Source organism: Carcharodon carcharias, chromosome 19 (assembly GCF_017639515.1).
Source record: "Carcharodon carcharias isolate sCarCar2 chromosome 19, sCarCar2.pri, whole genome shotgun sequence".
Taxonomy (NCBI): domain Eukaryota; kingdom Metazoa; phylum Chordata; class Chondrichthyes; order Lamniformes; family Lamnidae; genus Carcharodon; species Carcharodon carcharias.
Genome location: NC_054485.1, coordinates 18716307 through 18738585, shown reverse-complemented (window position 1 = coordinate 18738585; position 22279 = coordinate 18716307). Strand labels below are relative to the sequence as shown.

The window sequence follows — 22279 nt, the reverse complement described above, 5'->3', positions numbered from 1 at the left end:
TGTGGCTTTTTAACTGGGTGAGGCACCTCACTCCCTACCTGCTCATCTGTTTTCAGCTCCCTTTCTCCCTCTTTAATTTGGAAAGTAATTTTCTGCCAGCCATACTTCAGGCAATTCTTTAACCTTTTCCTTTCCTGGTTTAATTTGCCTTCATCAGACTCTTTGACTAAGTAGGGCATCTCCCTCACTATCTCTTACCCTGCTCTAGGACTTCTCTCGTCCCTGTTTAATTCTGGGATATTCTGAGTACATTTTAAGTTCTATGGGCCTTTCCTGGACCTCTTTAAACTTTACTGGCCTGGGTTTGGCTTTGCTTCATTCAAGCAGCTCCCGCTCAATGTTTATGGGTGCTATCTCACCCTTTTCAGCCTCTGGACCTTCCAAGGCTTTATGCTCTCCTGCAGGTTTCTGCAGGCTGACATGGGCCTCTTTTCTTTCTCTGACTAACATCTTGCTACCAGCCAAATTGTTTTCAAGGAGGAAAGCAATTCCTACTACTGGTAGCTAAGGGACAATTCCTGGGTCTGAAACAAGGTCACACGCTAGGTGGGCTCGATGGAGGGGTGCAAATACAGATCCTCCTCCCATGCCACTGATCAGTGCTTGGGGGATGTAGGCTTAGGTTTCCGTCCAAGATTAAGGACTGAGCGGCCCGTGTCCCAGAGCAGTACAATGGGCTTGCTTAAATTTTGGGACGGGTAGGGGGACACTGTTCGTGAAAGGACAAGACTCTGAAAGCTCTCTGGGAGTTTTTCCTGTTTAGACACACGCAGTCCCATGGCCTCCAAGGGGTAAGTTTCTGTAGCAAGACTCTCTGCCTGCTTTGCTACACTACCCAGTGGGGTGTCCTTTGGGGGCCTATTAATATGGAGCCCTATTTGACCTACAAGCTTCCCTCGCAATCTCCAGCGCTTAGGTCTGGAATGGTCTTTTTATTGCAATAAGAACACACCAGGCTGCAGGAGGGTTTCTGGTACCCTCCTTTGTGTATTCTTTTCTGGGTGGGGGGCTTTTCCTATCTAGATTAACCTGCTTGTCTTTCCAATGCTCATGGGAATGGTTTGGAAAGGGTCTGCCTGAGTTTCCAGGCCTATGGATGAGATCATAGCTATCTGCTGTGACAGCTGGATCCCTAGCTATGAAGATTCTCTGCCCCTCTAAGTGCATCCGCAGATTGGGCGGTAAGCAATTTTGAATTCCTACAATACCAACTCATGCAACCCCTCATAGGTGCATGGGATTCTTAGGGACCTTACCCATCGGTCAAATGCGATTTGCTTCAGCTGTTCAAACTTGATGTAGATTTATGTGGGCTTCTTACAAGCAATCTGGAATTGCTGATGATATGCCTTTGCGACTAACTCATAGACACTTAGGATGACAGTCTTGGTCTGCTCATAATTCATGGACACATCAGGGATCCGCATGAAGTAGATCTCTTGGGCTCTCCCTGACAGCTGCCCTTGAATTAAAAATGTCCAGATGGCCATTTTATCTGTCCTGCTACTTTCTCAAAAGTGGCAAAAAATGGCTCCACATCACTCTATTCGAATTTGGGAATGAATCTAGCAATACTAAAGGCCTCAGAGTGATTCTGGGTTAGAGGGATAGGGGGTGCTACTGGGTAGAGAGAATTTTTCCTCTCGGCCCCCAGCTGTCTGGTCTCTTTCTCCCTTTGAACTGCTGGCTCTCACTTTGACTCTCCTGTTTATGAGGATATCTATATATAGTTTATAAAAATATACAATGTGAGGTCACAGCAGGTTGACAAAAATGTCACTGTCCCTTTAAAGATAAGAATTTTGGCCCTTCCAGGAGCTGCAGAAAATGAGGAAGCACCCCACTCCCCACCACACCCCAGGTCCAGTGGCTCTCACTGGGGTTCCTGTGGGTGCTGGCTCTACCTGGGGTACAGTTCCCTTGAATCTTATCTCAGACAATATGTTGGTAATTAGTTTATCTGCTAGATTAGGCACAACAGATCAAAAAGTTGACATTTCATTCTCACTACTTCCCACAGATTGTTGATTAGAAAATGGTGAGGCCAATGGCAGAAGATTAACTAAGGCAGTTGAGCAAAGTTCCAGGGTCAGGATCACATTACCTTTGTTTTTGTCCTAAATTACTGAACAAACAAATGCCACATTAACACAGATTTAACCAGTACTAATGAGACAAATGGGGAGACAGCATGTAGGCAAGTAAGGAAAACACTGAACTCACGAGCCCCAACTCGCAGCACTGAGTGCATGTAGCAGAAATCTAAGCAGGATGTGGTGGATTGGTTAACAATTTCAGCATACATTCATCAGAATGTTCAAAAGGTTGGTAGTGGTTGCCTGTTCAGATGCTGATGGGCCTGTTTTTACATGTTTGTGGTTTATCTTTTAATCCCACTCAAAAGAATCTGATTCCACAATTTAAATCTGTAACCCCAGGAAATACCTCCTGATTCATTAACCTCTTGAAGCTGAAGCCAATCCACAACTGAAGTTCTGGATCAGTGCAGGACAGGGTCACTCTGTGATCAGTCTGGGGTCTTTTCTGAGATGGATTCACCTAGACCAATATCCTCCTTCTCCAGACTGGGGAAATCAAACCGCACACCTACATTCTTCCGAAGTAAATGGTCCACACTACTGTGCATTTATTATCTGGCAAAAACACAAATACAAAACACAAAATGCAGCCATTCAAACTTCTTACAAAGTGTTGTTTTATATTATTCAGGTGAGGTATTTATCTCAGAATTGACAGATTAGACCGAAAGACACTGAGGGCAAAGGCTATTCCGTAGCTGGATTCAACAGTGATCCATAGAATGACACTTTGATTCACTGAACTAGAAACACTCCTTACATCAAAATTCAGACAGGGTTTGTATATAACTGGGGGAAATACTTTGCCCTCACACTTCCCACAGGATTCATTTCAAACATTGCCCATGTTCAGAAGTTCAAGCATCTTATTGAAGAATGATCTCCATTGCATGGGAACAATAGGCTTTTTCAGCACCTGCCTCTCTCAGCAGTCCTGGCTCTTAATAACAGTTCAACAATCACTGGTTTCTCACTTGTGTCTGTTCCTAACATGGGAGCCCAGACAATGTGTGTCAACAGATCATTCAACTTTGGAGGGGACACAGCTGAACTCTATTCTGTCCACAGATGCACATCATTCAATGGTTAATGGACAGTGATCAGGCATAAGAAACCTGGATATGCACTGCCAGCAGATGTCAGAGTATTGCCAGTGGCAGTCAGACTGCTGCCCCTACCAGCAGAGTCTCTGAGTGCTGGCTGTAGACTGTAGTCCCAGTGCCAAACTGTCAGAGGTTAAAGGCCCCGATAGAGGGACAGAATGCTACCATGCTTTATCCTTGGCTCCAGGTTATCAGAAAAGACTGCAGCGACTACATGATTCCCATTTGCACCGGAGACTTCACAACTCAAATATGATCAAGTCCACATCAGTGGACATCACTTTCACAACATTACGCAAAGTGCAACATCCAAACATGGGCAGTTCTGTATTCCCACCTGGCACATACATCTGCGGACAGCTGCATTTAACTAGCTCACGTCAGAGTGAGAAACCCAGCAGGCAGAAACTGAGAAAGCAAGGGGACCTTGAATCCAGCACTTGCTGGTTGAATTTAACAGGCATTGGAGCAGTCTGGATAAGTGACATCTAATAACACCACAAAACACCTGCTACAGATTTATCACTTGGTCACACGATGATTCTCACCCTGCTGTTTGAGCTGTGCAGCCCCTGTCCCCTAAACACGTAGAAACGGTGCAGAGCCCTGCACCAGGTCAGTGAGGAATTTCCTCCGCTTGTTCTCTAGCCTCTGCAGGAAGTTGGAAACTCTCTCCTCTCGTTCTCTGCTGTACTTTAGGATCAGTTCCTGTTTGCACTCTGTGCCTCCCATCTCCCCCACTGTGCCCAACTGCTCCAGCTCCTGCACACAGATGAGATCTGCCTCCACCTGCTGATGCTGACACGCTGCCTCATGCAACAACTTTGCTTTCTGTAAAATAAAAGACTAATCAGTTTAAGTTAACACACACAGATCAATACACAGGTCAGCACATTTAACACTGGTTCATATATGCTGGTTAAGTCTGCTCCTAAGCCTTTACATTGATCTAGTGAGCAGCAGTTACATATTTAAAGGACAGCTTGTCATCAACATTCTCTCTAAAACGTTGTCTTTGTGCATGGACAGGACTTTCAGTATGTAGTCCCATTACATTGTTTTGTGCTGTCACACACCCATGCAGCTTAGCAGGAACATTTCTTGTAAATCTTACAGGGATTGGAATAAGGGAGCCAGCTATCCAGCAAAGAGCAGCTCAGACAGCTCCATCCCAGGAGCAAGCAGTGAGCAGCACCTAGAAGAGCAGGCGAAGAAAGACCCCAGAAGCAGTCAGCAGCACCTAGAAGAGTTATCCAATCCAGTCCAGTCTGTGGCTCCAGAGTGGAGTGACCAAGTTCTGAGACAAATCAAAATCTGAGAGACATCACAGGAAAATATCTTCAAAACTCATGTAATTTATTAGTAATTGTAAGGTTTTATTAGTTGTAGTAAGGTTGACTAGTAGTAGTAAAGGTTAATGGGAGTGACAACGTTTATTAGTTATAAAATAACTAAGAAAAATAGAAAATTAACACATAATTAAGATGGCAAGGCAGGTGATGTGTTGCAGCTGCAGAGTGTGGGAGTTTCTGCATGCTGGTGTCATTAACATCTGTAATAAGTGTCTGCAGCTTAAGGAGCTTTGGCTTAGAGTCACAGAGCTGGAGGCAGAACTGCAATCACAGACACATCAGGTAGGGGGGAAGTTACCTGGACAGTTTGTACCAGGAGGCAGTCACAACCCTTAGGATAGGGTCTTCTGATTTGGTCAGGGACAGGAAGGTGTGACTGCATGTCAGGCAGGTATGGAGATCCAAAAGGTAGAAGTGGAGGAGCCTCAGCCTTTGCAATTATCCAACAGGTTCAAAATGCTTGCAACCTGTATGGATGAAAGTGGAGGCTGCAGGGTAGATGAGCGAACTGACCATGGTACACAAGACCATTCAAGCAGGGGAGGGGGCAGGCGGAGTAAATAGGAATGTGGTTGTAGTGGGGGACAGTATAGTCAGGGGATGGACACAGTTCTTTAGACACAGCCGAGAGCGACAGTCCAGAAGGCTGTGTTGCCTGCCTGGTGCCAGGGTTTGGAGTATCTACTCTGGGCTGGTGAGAAACCTGCAGTGAGAAGGGAAGAATCCAATGATCATAGTCCATATAGGTACAATGACATAGGTAGGACTAGGAAAGAGATTCTGCTTAGGGGGTATGGGCAGTTAAAGGCTAAATTTAAAAAGCAGAGCATCAAAGGTAATAAATACTGGATTATTACCCGAGCCATGAGCAAATTGGCAGAGGGTAAATAAGATTAAAGAACTGAATGCCTGGCTCAAACACTGATGTAGGAGAAATGGGTTTTGATTCATGGGGCACTGGCACCAGCACTAGGAAAGTGGGAGCCGTACCGTTGGGATTGTCTTCTACTGAGCCATGCTGAAACCAGTGTTCTGACGAGTCGTATAGCTAGGGTGGTAGAGAGGGCTTTAAGCTAAATAGTGGGGAGAGGGATCAAGTGTGGGAAGGTGTGATCAATTAAAGAGAGAAGACAAGGCAAGAGAGCAAGGTAACAATAAGAAAATTGATAATCAGAGCGTGGCAGGAAAAGACAGAGTGTACAAACTTAAACAGTGCGTCAGCAGTTAAGGCCAAAGGTTTCAAAAATGGTAAAAAGTCAATGTATCTGAAAACACTTAATATTTGTAACAAAACAAATGAATTGACAGCTCAAATAGAAATAAATATGCATGATCTGACAGCCATTACAGAGATATGGCTGCAAGATGACAAAGGCTGGGACCTGAATATTCATGGGTACATGACATTTCGGGAGGACAGGAAGCCAGGAAAAGATGGAGGGGTAGTTCTATTAATTAAGGATAACATTAGTACAATAGAGGGAGATTACTTTAGTTCTAAAGATAAGGATATAGAATCAGTTTTGGTACAGATAAGAAATAGTAAAGGTAGGAGGTTACTTGTGAGAGTAGGTTATAAGCCCCTTACAGTAGCCACACTGTAGGGCAGAGTATATAGGAAAAAATAATGGAGGGCTTGTGAGAAAGATATGGCAATAATCATGGGTGATTTTAATCTATATATAAATTGAGCAAATCAGATTGGCAAAGGTAGCCTGGAAGATGAGTCCATAGACTCTTTTTGGGACAATTTCTTAGAGCAGCATGTGCTAGAGCCAACCAGAGAGCATGCTATTCTAGATCTGGTAATTTGCAACAAGACAAGATTAATTAATGACCTCATAGTAAAGGCACCCCGAGGTAGCAGTGATCATAACATGTTTGAATTTGGCATTCAGTTTGAGGGAAAGAATTCTGGATCTAAGATTCGTGTTTTGAATTTAAATAAGGGCAACTATGAGGGTAAGATGACAGAGCTGGCTAAAGTGAACTGGGAAATTTCATATGAAATTATGAACCAGGAGCAAAAATAGACCATTCGATCCCTCGGGCCTGCTCCACCATTCAACAAGGTCATGGTTGATCTGTTTGTTTTGAATTCCACATTCCCATCTACCCCTGATAACCTTTGATTCCCTTGCCCCTAACAAGAATCTACCTCTGCCTTACAAAATATTCAGTGACCCTGCCTCCACTGCCTTCTGAGGCAGAGAATTCCAAAGTCGCACAACCCTCCGGGAAAGAATTCTCATTTCTGTCCTAAATGGGCGACCTCTAATTTTAAAACAGTGCCTCCTAGTTCTGGACTCACCCACTAGAGGAAACATTCTTTCCGCATCCACCTTGTCTAGACCATTCAGGACCTTATATACTTCAATCAAGCCATCTCTCACTCTTCTAAACTCCAGTGGAAACAAGCCCAGTCTGTCCAACCTTTCCTCATAAGACAACCAGCTCATTCCAGGTATCAGTCTAGTAAACCTCCTGTGGACCATCTCCATTTACATCCTTCCTTAAATAAGGAGACAAAAACTGCACACAGTATTTGAGATGTGGTCTCACCAATGCCCTGTATAATTGAAGCATAACATCTTTAATTTTATGTTCAATTCCTCTCGTAATAAAGGATAGCATTCCATTAGCCTTCTGATTACTTGCTGTGTGCATACTAAATTTTTGTGACTCATGCATGAGAACACCCAGATCCCTCTGCACCTCGCAATTCTGCAGTCGTTCTCTGTTTAAGTAATACTCTGCTTTTTTATTCTTAATGCCAAAGTCAACTTCACATTTTCCCACATTATACTCCATCTGCCAGATTTTTGCCCACACTCAACCTATCTGTATCTGTCTGCAACCTCCTTAGGTCCTCTTCTCAACATACTTTCCTATCTATCTTTGTGTCATCTGCAAATTTAGCAAACAGCAAAGAATGGCTTAAAAAGTGAGGGAAAATTAGAGCACTAGAGAAAGCTAGCTAGGAATATAAAAATGGTATTTAGAAAGTAAAAGAGTAAGTAAAGTTAACATTGGTCCTCTAGCTTTCTCTAGTACTCTAATTTCTCCCTTTTTTTTAAAGCCATTCTTTGCTGTTTTTTATATTCTGTCCAATCTTTTAACCTGCCACTAATCTTTGTGGAATTATACGTTTTTTTTCTTTCAATTTGATACTATCTTTAACTTACTTAGTTAACCATGGATGGAACGTCCTTCCCCAAGAGTATTTCTTTCCCGCTGAAACTTAATTTTGCTGAGCGTTATGAAATATATCCTTAAATATCTGCCACTGCATCTCTACTGCCTTATCCCTTAACCTAATTTGCTCATGGTATAGGGGGTAACATATTTGTGTGGATACAATGCAAACTAGAAAGAAGAAAACCTGCCAATGCAAATAAAAACAGAAAATACTGGAAGGATTAACATCCAAAATATTAACCTGTCTCCTTATTACAGATTTCCATCATTTTCCACTTTCATTGTAAAATTACTACATTTGACAACAATTTTGTTATACAGTAGAAATCCTTATAACCATTGCTTGCTTACCAACAGGACAACGTCATTGCTAAGATAGAAGGTGCATTTGTTTCAGTTTTCCAAAATTCCCTAGATTCTGGAAAGGTGCCATCAGATTGAAAAATAGTGAATATAACTCCTCTATTCCAGGTAGGAAGGAGACAGAAAACAGGAAGCTACAGGCCAGTTAGTTTAACATCTGTCATAGGGAAAATGCTAGAATCAATAATAAGGAGGTTATAGCAGGGCACTTATAAAATCTCAATGCAATCAGGCAGATTCAGCATGGTTTGACTAATTTATTAGAGTTCTTTGAGTGAGTACCAAGCAACACGGATAATGGGAAACCTGTGGATGCGGTGTACTTAGATTTCCAAAAGGCATCTGAGAAGGTGCAATATCAAAGGTTACTACACAAAGTAAGAGCTCCTGGTGTAGGGGGGTAACATATTAGCATGGAGAGAGGATTGGTTAACCAACAGGAAACAATGAGTAGGTATAAATGGGTCACTTTTGAGTTGGCAAGATAAAATGAGTGGAGTGCCACAGGGATCAGTGCTGGACCCTCAACTATCAACAATCTATATTAATGACTTGAATGATGGGATCAATTATATGGTTGCTAAATTTGTTGATGACATAAAGATAGGTAAGAAAATAAGTTGTGAAGAGGAATCTGCAAAGGGATATAGCTAGGTTAAGTGAATGGGCAAAAATTTGGCAGATGGAGTACAATGTGGGAAAATATGAACTTGTCCGCTTTGGCAAGAAGAATAAAAAAGCAGCATATTATTTAAACGGGGAGAGACTACAGAACTTTGAGGTACAGAGGGATCGGGATGTCCTGGTACATGAATCACAAAAGGTTAGTATGCCAATACAGCAAGTGATTAGGAAGGCAAATGGAATATTATTGTTTATTGCAAGAGGAATGAAAAATAAAAGTAGGGAGGTTTTGCTACAGTTGTATGGGGTGGTGAGACCACATCTGGAGCACTGTGTACAGTTTTGATCACCTTATTTAACAAAGGACATAATTTCATTTGAAGCAGTTCAGAGAAGGTCCACTCAACTGATTGCTAGAATGAATTAATTACCCTAAGAGGAAAGGTTGGACAGATTGGGCTTGTATCCATCGAATTTAGGAAAATAAGAGATGATCTTATTGAAACATATAAGACCCTGAGGGGATTTGACAGGGCAGATGCTGAAAGGATGTTTCCCCTTATGGGACAGATTAGAACTAGGGGACACAGTCTAAAAATAATGGGTCTCCCATTTAAAATAGAGATGAGGAGAGATTTTTTTTCTTTCAGAACATCATGAGTCTGTTGAACTCTCTTCCCCAGAAAGTAATGGAGGCAGGATCATTGAATATTTTTAAGGATGAATTCAATTGACTCCCTTGTCAATCAAGAATCTAAGTGTATAGGGAGTATGTAGGAAAGTGGAGTTGAGGCCACAATCGGATCAGCCAAAAACCAATTGAATGGTGGAGCAGGTTCGAGGGGCTGAATGGCTTACTCCTGCTCCTAAATCATACATTCATAGAAAGAGATTGCTGCTACTCACCCTCCTTTCTCAGGGGGTTAAATTCCCAAGCTTCAATGTCTTCTATGGAGTTCAACACACCCTATACATGAAAACTTACAGGCGCTAGTTCCTAGGCCCATACTAACCCTCAACTTGTTAAAATGTCATTAGGATCATTATGAAGGTAAACACGCAAAATGCTGAGGAAATAGCCTGCAATCAGTAGCCCACATCACTGTCCACATGGTTAATCTTTGGGCATCATTGCCTAAAACTAGTGTAGTTTGACTGTTGGACTGATGATGCTTTGGACAGTGGCTTTCAGTGCAGCTTGGAGAGATCCAGAAAGACAGAAGAACCTCAGTGTACCATTTCTACTGCTCATCATCCCAATCTCCTGCCCACCACATAATTTCATTTGAAGCAGTTCAGAGAAGGTTCACTCAACTGATTGCTAGAATGAATTAGTTATCCTAAGAGGAAAGGTTGGACAGATTGGGCTTGTATCCATCGAGTTTAGGAAAATAAGAGATGATCTTATTGAAACATATAAGACCTTGCACCCTCTTCCAATGAACCACCCACCCTCTCAATACTGTCTGCGGGGAGCAGATCTGGAATGTTACTCCTTCCCCACCAACCCGAAAAAGATTTAATGCCAAGTGCCACATTCCTGACACACTTGCTGCACTCACCTGAAGGGCAGGATGATTGACCTGATACTGTAGGATGGCTTGACACAGATTCCAGAAAGAGTATTCTGGCCACAGCACAGACTGGAACACCAAGCACGAATGAGAGGTCTGCAAAGGTGAACAATCATTGTCTCTGTTCATTAATTAAACAATGACTTAGACACTGAGAAACAATACAAACAGGAAGAATATAAAAAGATACAGGGAAATAGTATTAGATAATTCCAGCTGCAGAACCTGCACTGGCATGGGGCAATGGGCCAAATGGCCGTGATTTCTATGGTTCTATTGATTATGCTTTGGTTTGTATCATTATTCAGCCAGGAGCAGGAGTTCTCCTGGTCTCCTGGGGCAACATTCCTTTCACAACCAACCTTTCAAAAACAAATCACATGAAAGGTAATTTATCATTCCTCTTTGTGGGATCTTGCTATGTGAAATGTTTGTTTAAATAACATTTTGAAAATAAATCACCAAGTGAAGAGCTTTGGGATGTCCGGAGGATCTGATAAAATACTGAATAAATGCAAGTTTTGGCTTTCTGCTCAAAGTTTAATTTTGGACCATACAACACTCTTCAGCCTGTAAATAAGAAAGACAGACTTACATGTCCAGGACAACCGAGAATGGTCTCACATCAAGTGTTTATGTCCTGTTTCTTTTGGATGTTAATATCTATTTGTACATTTCCACATTTGCTGTAGAGGAAAAGGATAGCATGCAGGACATCGCAAGGAAAGCAGTACTGAATCAGGGACAGGGACTCACCAACATTAACGTAAGCAAAATAACAGTATAAAAAAAAAGTGACAAATTCCCAGAATGAGATAGCTTCCAAGCAGGGTTTTAAAGGAAGTAGAGGAGAGCATTGCAGATGCCCTAACTTTACTCTTCCAAAGTTTTCTCAATTCGGGAACCATTCTATCAGACTGGAAATTTCCACCTGTTACTCAGCTATTTAAGAAAGGTGACAGAGTGAAACCGAGGAATTAAACATCAGTCAACATAATATCTGTTATTGGGAAATTATTGGAGTTTATAAATAAGGATAGAGTGATTGAGCACCTTGAAAATTTTCAGCTAGACAGCCAGCATGGATTTGTAAAGGATAGGTCATGCCTGATGAACCTGATTGAATTTTTGAAGAGGTGACTAAAGTAGTAAACAGGGGAATGTCTATGGGTGCTATTTATATGGACTTCAGATAACAATTGATAAAGTCCCTCATAAGATACTGTTACCTAAAGTTATTGATCTAGTCAGGAAATTAGGTGAGTGGCAGGAGAAAAAAGTAGGGATAACGGACAGGTGCTCTAACTGGTGGGATGTGACTAGTGTCCCATGAGGATGTATATTGGGCTTGAACTATTGATCGTATTTATTAGCAACATGGATGAATTACAGATACAAGTTTTCTGGTAACAAAGATGGATACCATTGTAAGCAGTATAGATGGAAGCATAAAATTTCAAGGAGATGTTAATAGATTAATTTAATGGGCAAAACTGTGGCAAACAGATTTCAAAGTAGACAAATGTGAGGTCATCCACTTTGGACCTAATAAGGATAGACCAGGGTACTTTCTAAATGGGGAAAAGTTAGAAAGAGTGAAGTCCAAAGAGATTTAGGATTCCATGTACAGAGGTCATTTAAAATATCATGGACGTGTACAAAAAATAATTGAAAGACATGCTGTCTTTTATATCTAGATGACTAGAATACAAGGGCTAAAAGTCATACTACAGCTATGCAAAGCCCTAATTGGACCACATCCAGAGTACTGTGTTCTGTCCTGGGCACCACACCTTAGTAAGGATATAATTGGTCTTGGAGGGACTGGAGTCTAAAATTACAGGAGTGTTACCCTGGACTCCGAAAGTTAAAATAAAAGGAGAGATTACACTAACTGGGGTATTCCTTGAAAGTTAGATGGTTAAGGGTGGTTTGATCCAAGTTTTTAAAATATTAATTGGAACTGATGGAGTAGCTAGAAACTATTCCTGCTCTATGGGGAATCTAGGACTTGGGAACATACTCCTAAAAGATCCGGCTCTAAATTTTAGGTTAAGATTAAGAAACAGTTTTACACGCAAAGGGTGATAGAAGTTTGGAGCTCTCTTCTGTATATGGAAGTTGGTCAACTGTTAATTTTAAACCTGTAACTGACTGATTTTTGTTAACCAAAGGTATTCAAATGGGCACAGGCGGGCATTTGGGGTTAGGTCACGGATCAGTTATGATCTGATTGGCTGCCTCCTATTCCTATGTTTTCTTTTAGTTCCATTAAAAAAGCTTTCCCCTGGTTTAACCAGTCTCACTCATTTACAAACAAGTCAGCCCCACGTCCCTCAAACGTCATTGTTTAAAATGACAAAAAAAAATTATGTAAAATTATTTCAACAAAATTAAAGCTGGGATTGCTGTGCATTGAGTGTAGCTGTTCACACTTTCCTTGAGTCAGTTCATGCACTGAGGTTAGTGTTTAACGTCATCTCCATCATACAACTTTGTTTCAGCACAGTCCAAATCTCTTTCCACAGGGGATAGAGCTTTTACTCTAAATTCTGAGCAAACCGGTTCTATAGTTATCCTGTCATGTTTCACAGTAACACATCAATCTTAAATGCCAGCCTCACAGCCTTGTGGATATAGTTTTACTTCTTTAGATAGAGTGTCAGTGTCCACAATTATTAAACTCAAAATATATTTACAGCAGAAATCTGTGAACTGGTACAATTGATGATGTGCATTTTATGATAAATGGTTAAAGCAACAACCCAGTATCAGGTCCTCACCTGCCACAGCAAGAAATCACTGAGCCGAACCTCTCCAGAAGTGCGAATTAGCAGGTCTGGGTCTGGGGAGCCGCTCGAGTACAGGCACCTGCCGAGTAGAGACTCTGAAAGATCACTGAAACACAAAGGGGTTTAGATTAATGCTGTGCAATGGGGCAATCTGCCCTGTGATAGCATTTTCAAGGGGTGAGACACCAACCAGCCCCTCCCAAGGCTCAACAATGACTAAACCCTCCCTGGTTTCAACACTGATTAATTCCTTCACCCCCTACCAGTCTCAACACTGACTAACCACTTCCCAGGCTCGACACTGATTAATCTGTCTCAATGAAGACTTGACATAGATCAGCTCCCACTTCAATATGTGCAAGGAGGTAACATTACCTGGGTTTCAGTAACCCTTCCTCCACTCCCAGGGCCATCTCGCAAACTGCACTGGTGATCTCATGCCGAGAGGTGTAGGCAAAGCACACATTCAGGAAACACCTGCAAATCATTGGATCAGTTAATGGAACAACATCTGGGAGAGGGGAAGAGGGGAGAAGATGCCCCACTCATCTGGGCTGGGTGTAAGTGACTCAACCATCACCCACCAGACACAATGCAAACATACACACAAAGTACAGTAAAGCTTCTCACTTGTTGTAACTCTGTGTTGCTAGCACAGATTGTGCAATCAGCTCCTGGATGTCAACTGGCAGCAGGGTCAAGTTTCCCAGGACTCTGATACAAACACCATGTTTCTTCAAATTCTCTCTGGTGATTGAAAATAAAAGCATTTAATTTACTATCAACAAACCCTGCAGTGCAACTTTATACTCAATATCCTGGAGAAATCACAACCAGTTACACTGGCAGTCATGGCTAAGTTGGTAGCATTCTCACTTCTGAGTCAGAAGGTTGAGAGTTCAAATCCCACTCCAGAACTTGAGCACAAAAATCAAGGCTGACACTCCAGTGCAATACTGAGTAAGTGTTGCACTGTTGGAGGTGCTGTCTTCTGGATGAGACTTTATACCAAGGCCCCATCTGCCCTCTCTGGATGTGAAGATCCCATGCCATGGCAGTATTTTGAAGAATAGCAGGGAATTTATCCCTGGTGTCCAGGTCAACTGGAATTAACATTGATTAATAACCTGGTCATTAGCACATTGTTATTTGTGGGAACTTGCTGTGCACAAATTGGCTGTTGCATGGATAGAAAATGAGGAAGCCCTTTGTCAATCTAAATTAAAATGAAAATCAACAAGTTTGATCTTTTGCATGGGCGGGGACAGAGAGGTGGTGGAAATCTCTTCACATCATTGGTATTTGCAGCACTGTCACTGTACACATGGATACGAAGAGGATTCTGGCTTTAAGTAGGAAGTCCAGAAGTCAATGGACAGTGATCAGGAGTGGAAACGCTGGCTGATTTCCCTTCCCTAACCCAGGCATCAGTACAGTTCATGAACTGGAGCCCTCCCTCATGGTTTGGGTGAGTCAGTACCATACAAATTGGGCTATTTACCACTGAGCCGTTGGGATCATTGTTACTGGATGGCCCCTGCCTCTCCTCAGTCCTGGGACCCACAGTCAGGCAAGGGGAAATCTGGAGGGTGCAGCCCTAGGTTCAGCCACAGGGCATTGCTCTGGCTATGTGATGGAGCGACACAGCAGGGACCCATTATTAGATTCTGAGTAGTTATTCAACGTTAGTGTAATTTCCTGAAAGCCTACTGTTCCTCAAGAAGTCTTGTGAATTTCTGACGTGCGAGTTCCATCAGCCCATCCACTTCCTCTTTGGAGCGCTTGAAATTCTCAATACTGAAAGCATAAACAGTCACCTCTCGGATATTCAGGTTCAAACACCAGCGAAGCGTCTGCAAAATAAATAAAATGCCAACCTGCCATCACTTCAAATAGTGCTGCACCTCGCAGCCCCTCATCTCAAGAGTACCTTGGTTCCCACAGCTTCTCACCCTCCAGGCACAGCAGTTTTTTCTACCTTTTTTACTCTAGGTTGTCTTGGATTTCAACTCCCCATATCTTCCAGGGAGCAGTTAACTGTCAGTAGTGTATATGAGTGTTAGCAGTTGTGAAAGTTTGTCTGGGAGCATTGAGCCCCTGGCATTTCATTTTACTGATTTAAGTTTAAACTTTTTAAAAATAGTTTTCACAACATTTCAGTTACCCAGACTGTGTCCCAGGGAAAAACTGCCGCTTGGGAGACTCCCAAAAATAGAAGAGTTCAAAAGTCAGGAAGTCTGATTTATCACAAAGTGCCTTTGATACATCCCTGCCACCTGACTGGGAAAAAAAAAGACTCTGATGGTCCAACAAGAAAATGAGCATTTAGGATGTTCATGCGAGATATGGATATGGTTTATTACCTCAGCCAGTTTCTCAAACCCCTGAGAGTGGCCCTGCTCTCTCTCCACTCGACACTTCTGTGCATATCGTCGATTCCCATCCATGATGAATGCCACATGCTCAGGCATTGGACCAACCTGCAGAACAAGACTACATGATCTTAGAAATCTCTACCGTACAAAGACTAATTAGTCAGTATTATGGACGTGATGGGAGGAGCGCGCAGTTAATTCTAGCCCCCCTTCTCCACAGGTCATAACAATAGTTTAAATCACCGACAAAACTGGCCAACTGTTAACTGTTGATACTGTTCTTCTCAGCATAAAAAGTCTAGCCAAGCTTCTTTCAGTAAACACAAAATATAATTGATTTATTATAAAATAAACTTCTTTTTTAAAACAAGTTATAAAACTTGTTAACATACAAGTTGTAGTTTAGAAGTGTAATGATTTCCCCTTTTGTTAAAAAACAGGTATTTGAACCTCCAAACACTCTCACATTAACACAAAACAGGATAAAATGAACACAATTCCCTGCAGAGACTGGAGTAATGGAATGTTTCTTTTAAAAGGATAAAATTTGTAGAGGTCTCAGGAGGAAGAATGTCAAAAATTCAACGTAATTCAAATTTTCTAAAAATGGTTCCTCACAGTCAGATACTTCTGATATAGGATGACATACCTTACTATGAGGAAACAAATCATTGGTTTCTGTCAACCAAGCCAATCACTGAACTCCAGAATATCCAAAACAACCAGCTGGGGTTTTTGTTTGCCCAATATAGAGTCAATACCCTTCTCCCTCCACCCTTCCAAGTGAAAGAACACAACCCACCATCCTATCAAAAAATGGTTTAGGTGAAAGTTAGCAATGGACAAGGCTCTATCATTCCCACAGTACAACCAGTACTGCTGGAGTTTAATAAGGTGAAGCCTTGCAGACTTTCTATAAGCATAGGCAGTCTCCATTGTGTGTGCATTTGGCTCACCAGGGTATTGGACCGTAAGATTATCATATTAAATTGAAAGGCAACAGAGCAGTACCCAGTATAGCCTGGTGAGGTTAAGAATAAAAAGGGAGTGTCACACACAGCAGCCTGGTGACAGTGCAAATACAACTTAAGTCCTATAAAGCCAATTGAGTACATCTACGTTGCATGTGAATTTGAGTTAAGTTTATGACTTATATACAACTAGATCTCCTTACATCCTTAAAAAAATTAGACCCAGGAATGCAGAGAAGCACCTGGTTCCTGCTAATGTGGAAGATCATGTGAGGAGTTTATTCTCAATTACATATACAGGGAGGCATCCTAACAGAAGCTGGGAGCAGAAATCCAGAGAAGGTACACTGACTGTACTTTTTTGGGGAGTGTTCTTCCCCAAAGAGTCAGGCTGCTCAGAGAGTAATCTGAGGTTCTGAACTAAATGAATACAGGAGCCTTTCTGGGAAGCAGATAGCTCTGCTTGGTCAGCAACATCAACTTGAAAAGAGTGGGTGGATCTGCAGCAAGGTACTTTAAGTTTATTTTAGAAAGCTAAGTGTCCTTATCATCAGATTTTACCATATAGTAATTCACTCCCACCACCAAATTTGCCTGCCTTTGAAAAAAAATGAATACATTTACCTTTAAAATGGATGCACACAGCCTCTCTATGGGGTTCAGCTCTGCCTCCTGGATCCAAGACATTCTCAGGGATTGGATGCTCCTCAGAGCAGACACAGGCCTGGTAGGATTCTATAAACTGGGAGAGGAGTTAATTATGAAGCACATTGGAGGATCAGATGGTCCATTAGTTCTTATCTTCCTGGCTTCTTGTGGCAAGTAACAAGATGAAAGCCCTTTGGCTGTAGAGGAATTGAGTATAACTAGAAGTAGTAAATTGAGCTCTCCAATAAGTTGCTGAATTTATGTCAAATAGAAAGTTGTGCACAATTCAGGGCACCACACTTCAGGAAGAAGATCAAAGCCTTGGAAAGGATACAAAGAAGATTTTCCGGGATGATATCAGGGCTGAGGTGCTTCTGGTATGTGGAGAGATTGGAGAAGCTGAGATTGTTCTCCTTGTAGCAGAGAAAGTTAAGGGATCATTTAATAGAGATGTTCAAAATTGAGATATTTTGGTACAGCATGTCAGGGGAATGTGAATCCTTTAGCAAGTGGCTCAGTATCCAGAGATCATAGAATGAAAATAATTAATCGGGGGTGGGGCGGGTGGAATACACAGCCCAAAAATAATATTTAAAGCAGATTCCAAAGGAACTTCCAAAGGCAATGAAATGCCCTTAGAGGATTAATTTGCAAGATTATGGGGATAAAACTGGGATATGGGGATAAATTGGATAGCACTTTTGAAGAGCCAGCAAAGGTATGACAGGTTGAATGACCTTCTATGCTGCATGATTCTATAAACATGTCCAATTGGTGATGCTGCCTAATTGGTCTATGTTAGTGTTTACACTTCACTAAACCTCCTTTCACCCCTCTTCATCTCACTCTATCACCATAACCTTCCGTTCCTTTCTCCCTTGTGATGCATCTACGCTATTCACCCCAACTACTACTTGGGGTAGGGAGCTCCACATTCTAACCACTCTCCTGGTAAAGAAGTTTTCCTGAGTTCCCCCATTGCATTTATTAGTAACTATCTCATATTTCTGGCCTTTAGTTCGGTCTCACCTATCAAACCGTTCTACCATCTATCAGGTCATCCCTCTTTCCAGCTCCGGCTGAATTTTAACCTTTACCTAAGCCCACCCACAGACCAATCGGGACCAATCAGCCTCCGGTCCTCGGAACTCTTCCTTCTGATTGACAGCAAGCCAAACCAATAGGAAATTTCAACGTCTCCTAGCCTAAACTACCAATCAACGGGGTCCAAAGATGAGCCCTGGGTTTAGACACGATGCTGTAGCCAGGATTAATCCTCGATCTCCCGTCTCCTTCCCCCAGTACACCCATTGCCAGCCCCGTTCCGCTGGACGCTTGGAATCTGCCTCAGACTCACCGAGTTTACCGGCAGTCTGACGTCACCCGCCCCCCGCGCCAACCGCTCCACCACCTCCCTGCTGATATCACTCCGCGGGTTCCATTTATTACTTTAAATTCAAAAAATGATTTTTAAAAACTGATTGTGAACCACTAGTGATCAGAAAAGTAAAATTCTGTTGTCAGTTGGTAAGTGCTTGCTTAACGTTGAAAGATTTAACCATTTAGTTGTGGACCTATTCTCTACGGGAGCTTGTTTCAGGAATCAGGGCGCAAGACCTGAGCACCTTAGAATTAAAGGGATCGTCATTGCTTAAGGGGGAGGAGTACTTCACTTATCCATCGGCATAGATTTCTAACCATAATATAACATTTAATGGGTCTCCATTTTGTACACAGAACACGTAATAACAACCCCATTTGTATTAGTTATGATGGGATGTTTAATGTCGAGGTGTCACAGGTTGCTAATCATATTCACCCTGGCCTCTCACAAATTAGGACTCAGTGTACAGGAAGGCTCATAAGTAACATTTCTTGAGCTACAGGGTAAAACCGTGGCCAAAATAGTATCATTTAACTCATTCACCCTGCACTCGTCCTCTTCTGTCCCCTCACCCAAATATGATCACTGCATCTGGTGATGTTATTCTCTTTAGTTATTTCCCTTTGAGCCTCAGCAAGACATTTAAGATGCAGCATTACCTAGACAACATTCAGGCTTGGGATGATAAGTGAAACAAATGTTATTTGCCACTTAAGTGTCAGGCAATGACCATCTCCCCTTAATGTTCAACAGTATTACCGTTACTGAATCCTCCACTATCAACAAATGACCAGAAGCTTAACTGACCAGCCAAATAAATATTGTGGCTACAAGATCAGGTCAGAGACTGGAGATTCTGTGGCAAGTAATTCACCTCCTGACTCTCTAATGCCTGACCATCATCTACAAGCCACAAGTCAGGAGTGTGATAGGATCCTCGCCACTGGTGAATGTAGTTCCAGTAATACTTAAGCAGCCAGATTGATTGATACCCAATCCACCACCTTAAAACATTCACTCTCTTCACCACCAGCATGCTGGCAGCAGAGTATACAATCTACCAAGTACAGTGCGGCAACTCACCAAGCCTCTTTCAACAGCGTCTGAGATAACTTTTAGAGTCTGTTCTGATCTGTTAGAGACCAGTAACTTTTTGTTTGAAGCAGACAAAAGTTTGAAATCCCAGTTCCCCTATTGGAGAATAAAGCCACAAGATTCCACAGTCTTAAACAAACAAAATAAACTTTACTATACAAAGACAGAAAAGTAAATCAATTCACAATATCTATCTTATTCTCTAAAATTCAGAATTAACATGACATAAATATCAATTAACAGGCAAACTGGGGTCAAATACATCAGGCTGCACATTAAATGGCAGATGCAACCAAGACAGATCCCACAGGTTTCTCAGCAACCCACCCAGATGTCAGTGACTACAGTGAGGCACAAGATCTTAAAACTGTCTCCCTCATGAGTGATTCCTGCACATTTTTTAAGATCTAGCCTCTGCATTCCCTCATATGCAACTCAGACTGTCTCAAAAACTGCTCACCTCACGATGGTTCAATCTCCTCCTGAGATTGTGTTTCATGGGATTCACTAAGCTCCGCTCCTGCCTCTAATTACTTCCCAATCTTTTGCAGACTGCTAGCTTCACTAAGTTGGCACTGCCCCTGGGTTTCTCTGAACTCCAGTCTCCTGGCTGCACCCAGCTATAAACAGCTCCCAGGGCTTTTCTGACCACCATTTGCCTGACACGGAACCAGTGACCTTCCACCACCTTTTCAGCTCCCCAGGACTTCTGAGCTTTTACTACCTGGAGCTTGCTGACAGCAGCACCCTTTCACTTTTTTCCCTTCCCCCTGCTGTGGGCCAGTAATCCAGAGACCCAGGCTAATGGTCTGGGGACACAGGTTCAAGTCCAAATTTAAATCCAATCAATAAAAATCTGGAATATAAAGCTGGTCTCAGCAATTGTGACTGTGAAACTACCATTGTTGTAAAAACCCATCTGGTTCACTAATGTTCTTTTAGGAAAGGATGTCTGTCATCCTTACCCAGTCTGGCCTACAAGTGACTCCAGACCCACAGCAATGTGGTTGACAGTTAACTGCCTTCTGAAGTGGCCTAGCAAGCCACTCAGTTCAAGGGCAATTAGGGATGGGCAACAAAGGCTGGCCTTGTTAGAGATGCCCACATCCCATGGAACAACAAAACTCATCAATTGAAACCAGAGAACCTTCTTAAGCTCCCTCCATTTCCATGATGACGTAGTCTTTCAGGGTTCACAATGCTTTTAAATTAATTTAGCTCTCAATCCCAAAACAAAACATCTCTCTGGACTGCACTTCTTTACATGCAATGTAGGCACCATGTCTCCAGTCCTCTAACTCAGTAAGCCCACCTGCTGTTTTATGATTTATTTTTTTTTTTACCTTTCCAGCCATTAACCTCTTAAGTCAACATGGTGCCAACAGTTTAAGTGTAATACACTCCAAGCTGCTTTTGTTGCATTTATCCCATTTTCTACAGTTAAACTTTAATCCCACAACTAAACATTACCTCTAAAATATTAACATGAACCATGAATTAGATATTCATCACAAGCTCCATCTCCTCTGAGGCAGCAATGGCAACTGTGGAGAGGATACTGCAGAGTTTGGAAACACTGTTAGGGCAGCCTGGACCACTGGATCATGCCGCTAAACAGCAAGGGTCAGACAGTGAGCTCTAAGTCCTTTCTCCCCTCAGAAAACATTTTTGCCAGCGTGTTGACTGGGCCTGGGAGGTTTGCATAGTGACTTGGTGCAGGCAAATGTAATTCAGTGACTGACTGGTGTGTCCTGAGTGTGGGAAAAATCAGGTGGTCATGCAGCTGAGCCGGTGAGCAGTGGCTTCAAACTTTGCTATGTTTCTGCTCTTGCCTGTTGTACTGGTGGCTCGGGCTAGGAGCTCCACTTCATAGGCATTGGCAACTAGACCAAAAAGGTGGGGGGAGCGAGGAGGGAAGAGTTGATTACAGTATGCATGAGTATGTGGTGGGGGAGAGGTGCTGATTACACTGCGTGTGTGGGGGAGAGAGGGGCTGATTATGGTGCATGTGGTAGGGGGAGAAGAGGGGCTGATTACTGTGCGTGGGGAGAAAGAGAGGCTGATCACAGTGTATGTATGGCAGGGGGGATGGAGAAGAGGGGCTTCAGTGTCTTCTGTCACTAGGGACTATGGAGAGCTTCACTGAAACCTACATAAGCACAAAAAGCAGCATTTTTACAGAGTACTTTAAAAACACATTTATTTGATGTATATGTTGATCTATAATAGGCAAACTTTAATAATTATGCTGCTTTATTTTTGCTGGCATCCAGGGTCGTCAATTTTCAAGTGTTAAAATGGGATCACACTGGAAAATAGTTTGGAAAACACTGCCTTAAAACTTTTCTCTTTGACCAAGCTTTCGGTCATGTGACCTAACATCTCCTTATGTGACTCGGTGTCATACTTTGTTTTATAATGCTCCTGTGAAGTGCAAGACATTTCAGTACATTTATTTATTCTTTCATGCGATGTGCTGCTGCTGCCAAGGCCAGCATTTGCTTCATAATTCCAGATTTTTTTTTTTTATTAATTGAATTTAAATGCCACCAGCTGCCATGGTGGGGTTTGAACCCATGCCCCCAGAGCATTAGCCTGGGCCTCCAGATTACTTGCCTAGTGACATATTCACTTCGTCGTCTCCCTCCAAAAAGCCGCTATATATGATGGCCTGCTGGGAAACTCTCTCTTTCTTGCAGTA

At 42.4% G+C, this 22279-nt stretch overlaps 1 protein-coding gene across 3 annotated transcripts; it reads right to left on the bottom strand.

Annotated features, from left to right (window-relative positions):
* Nucleotides 1-2615: 2615 nt before the first annotated feature.
* Nucleotides 2616-18496, bottom strand: dhdds (dehydrodolichyl diphosphate synthase). Of its 3 annotated transcripts, none has more exons than XM_041212701.1 (9): nt 18457-18496; nt 17076-17193; nt 15469-15585; nt 14816-14958; nt 13736-13852; nt 13481-13582; nt 13097-13211; nt 10302-10409; nt 2616-4033 (listed from the first exon to the last, which is right to left on the bottom strand). In XM_041212701.1, the coding sequence occupies exons 2-9, from the start codon at nt 17136-17138 to the stop codon at nt 3782-3784; spliced, it is 1017 nt and encodes a 338-aa protein (XP_041068635.1). In that variant the 5' UTR covers nt 17139-17193; nt 18457-18496; the 3' UTR covers nt 2616-3781. The 3 variants fall into 3 exon arrangements, with proteins under 3 accessions (XP_041068635.1, XP_041068634.1, XP_041068636.1); XM_041212700.1 differs by lacking the exon at nt 18457-18496 and adding an exon at nt 18129-18450; XM_041212702.1 differs by lacking the exon at nt 18457-18496 and adding an exon at nt 18197-18450.
* Between the last annotated feature and the right edge of the window lie 3783 nt (nt 18497-22279).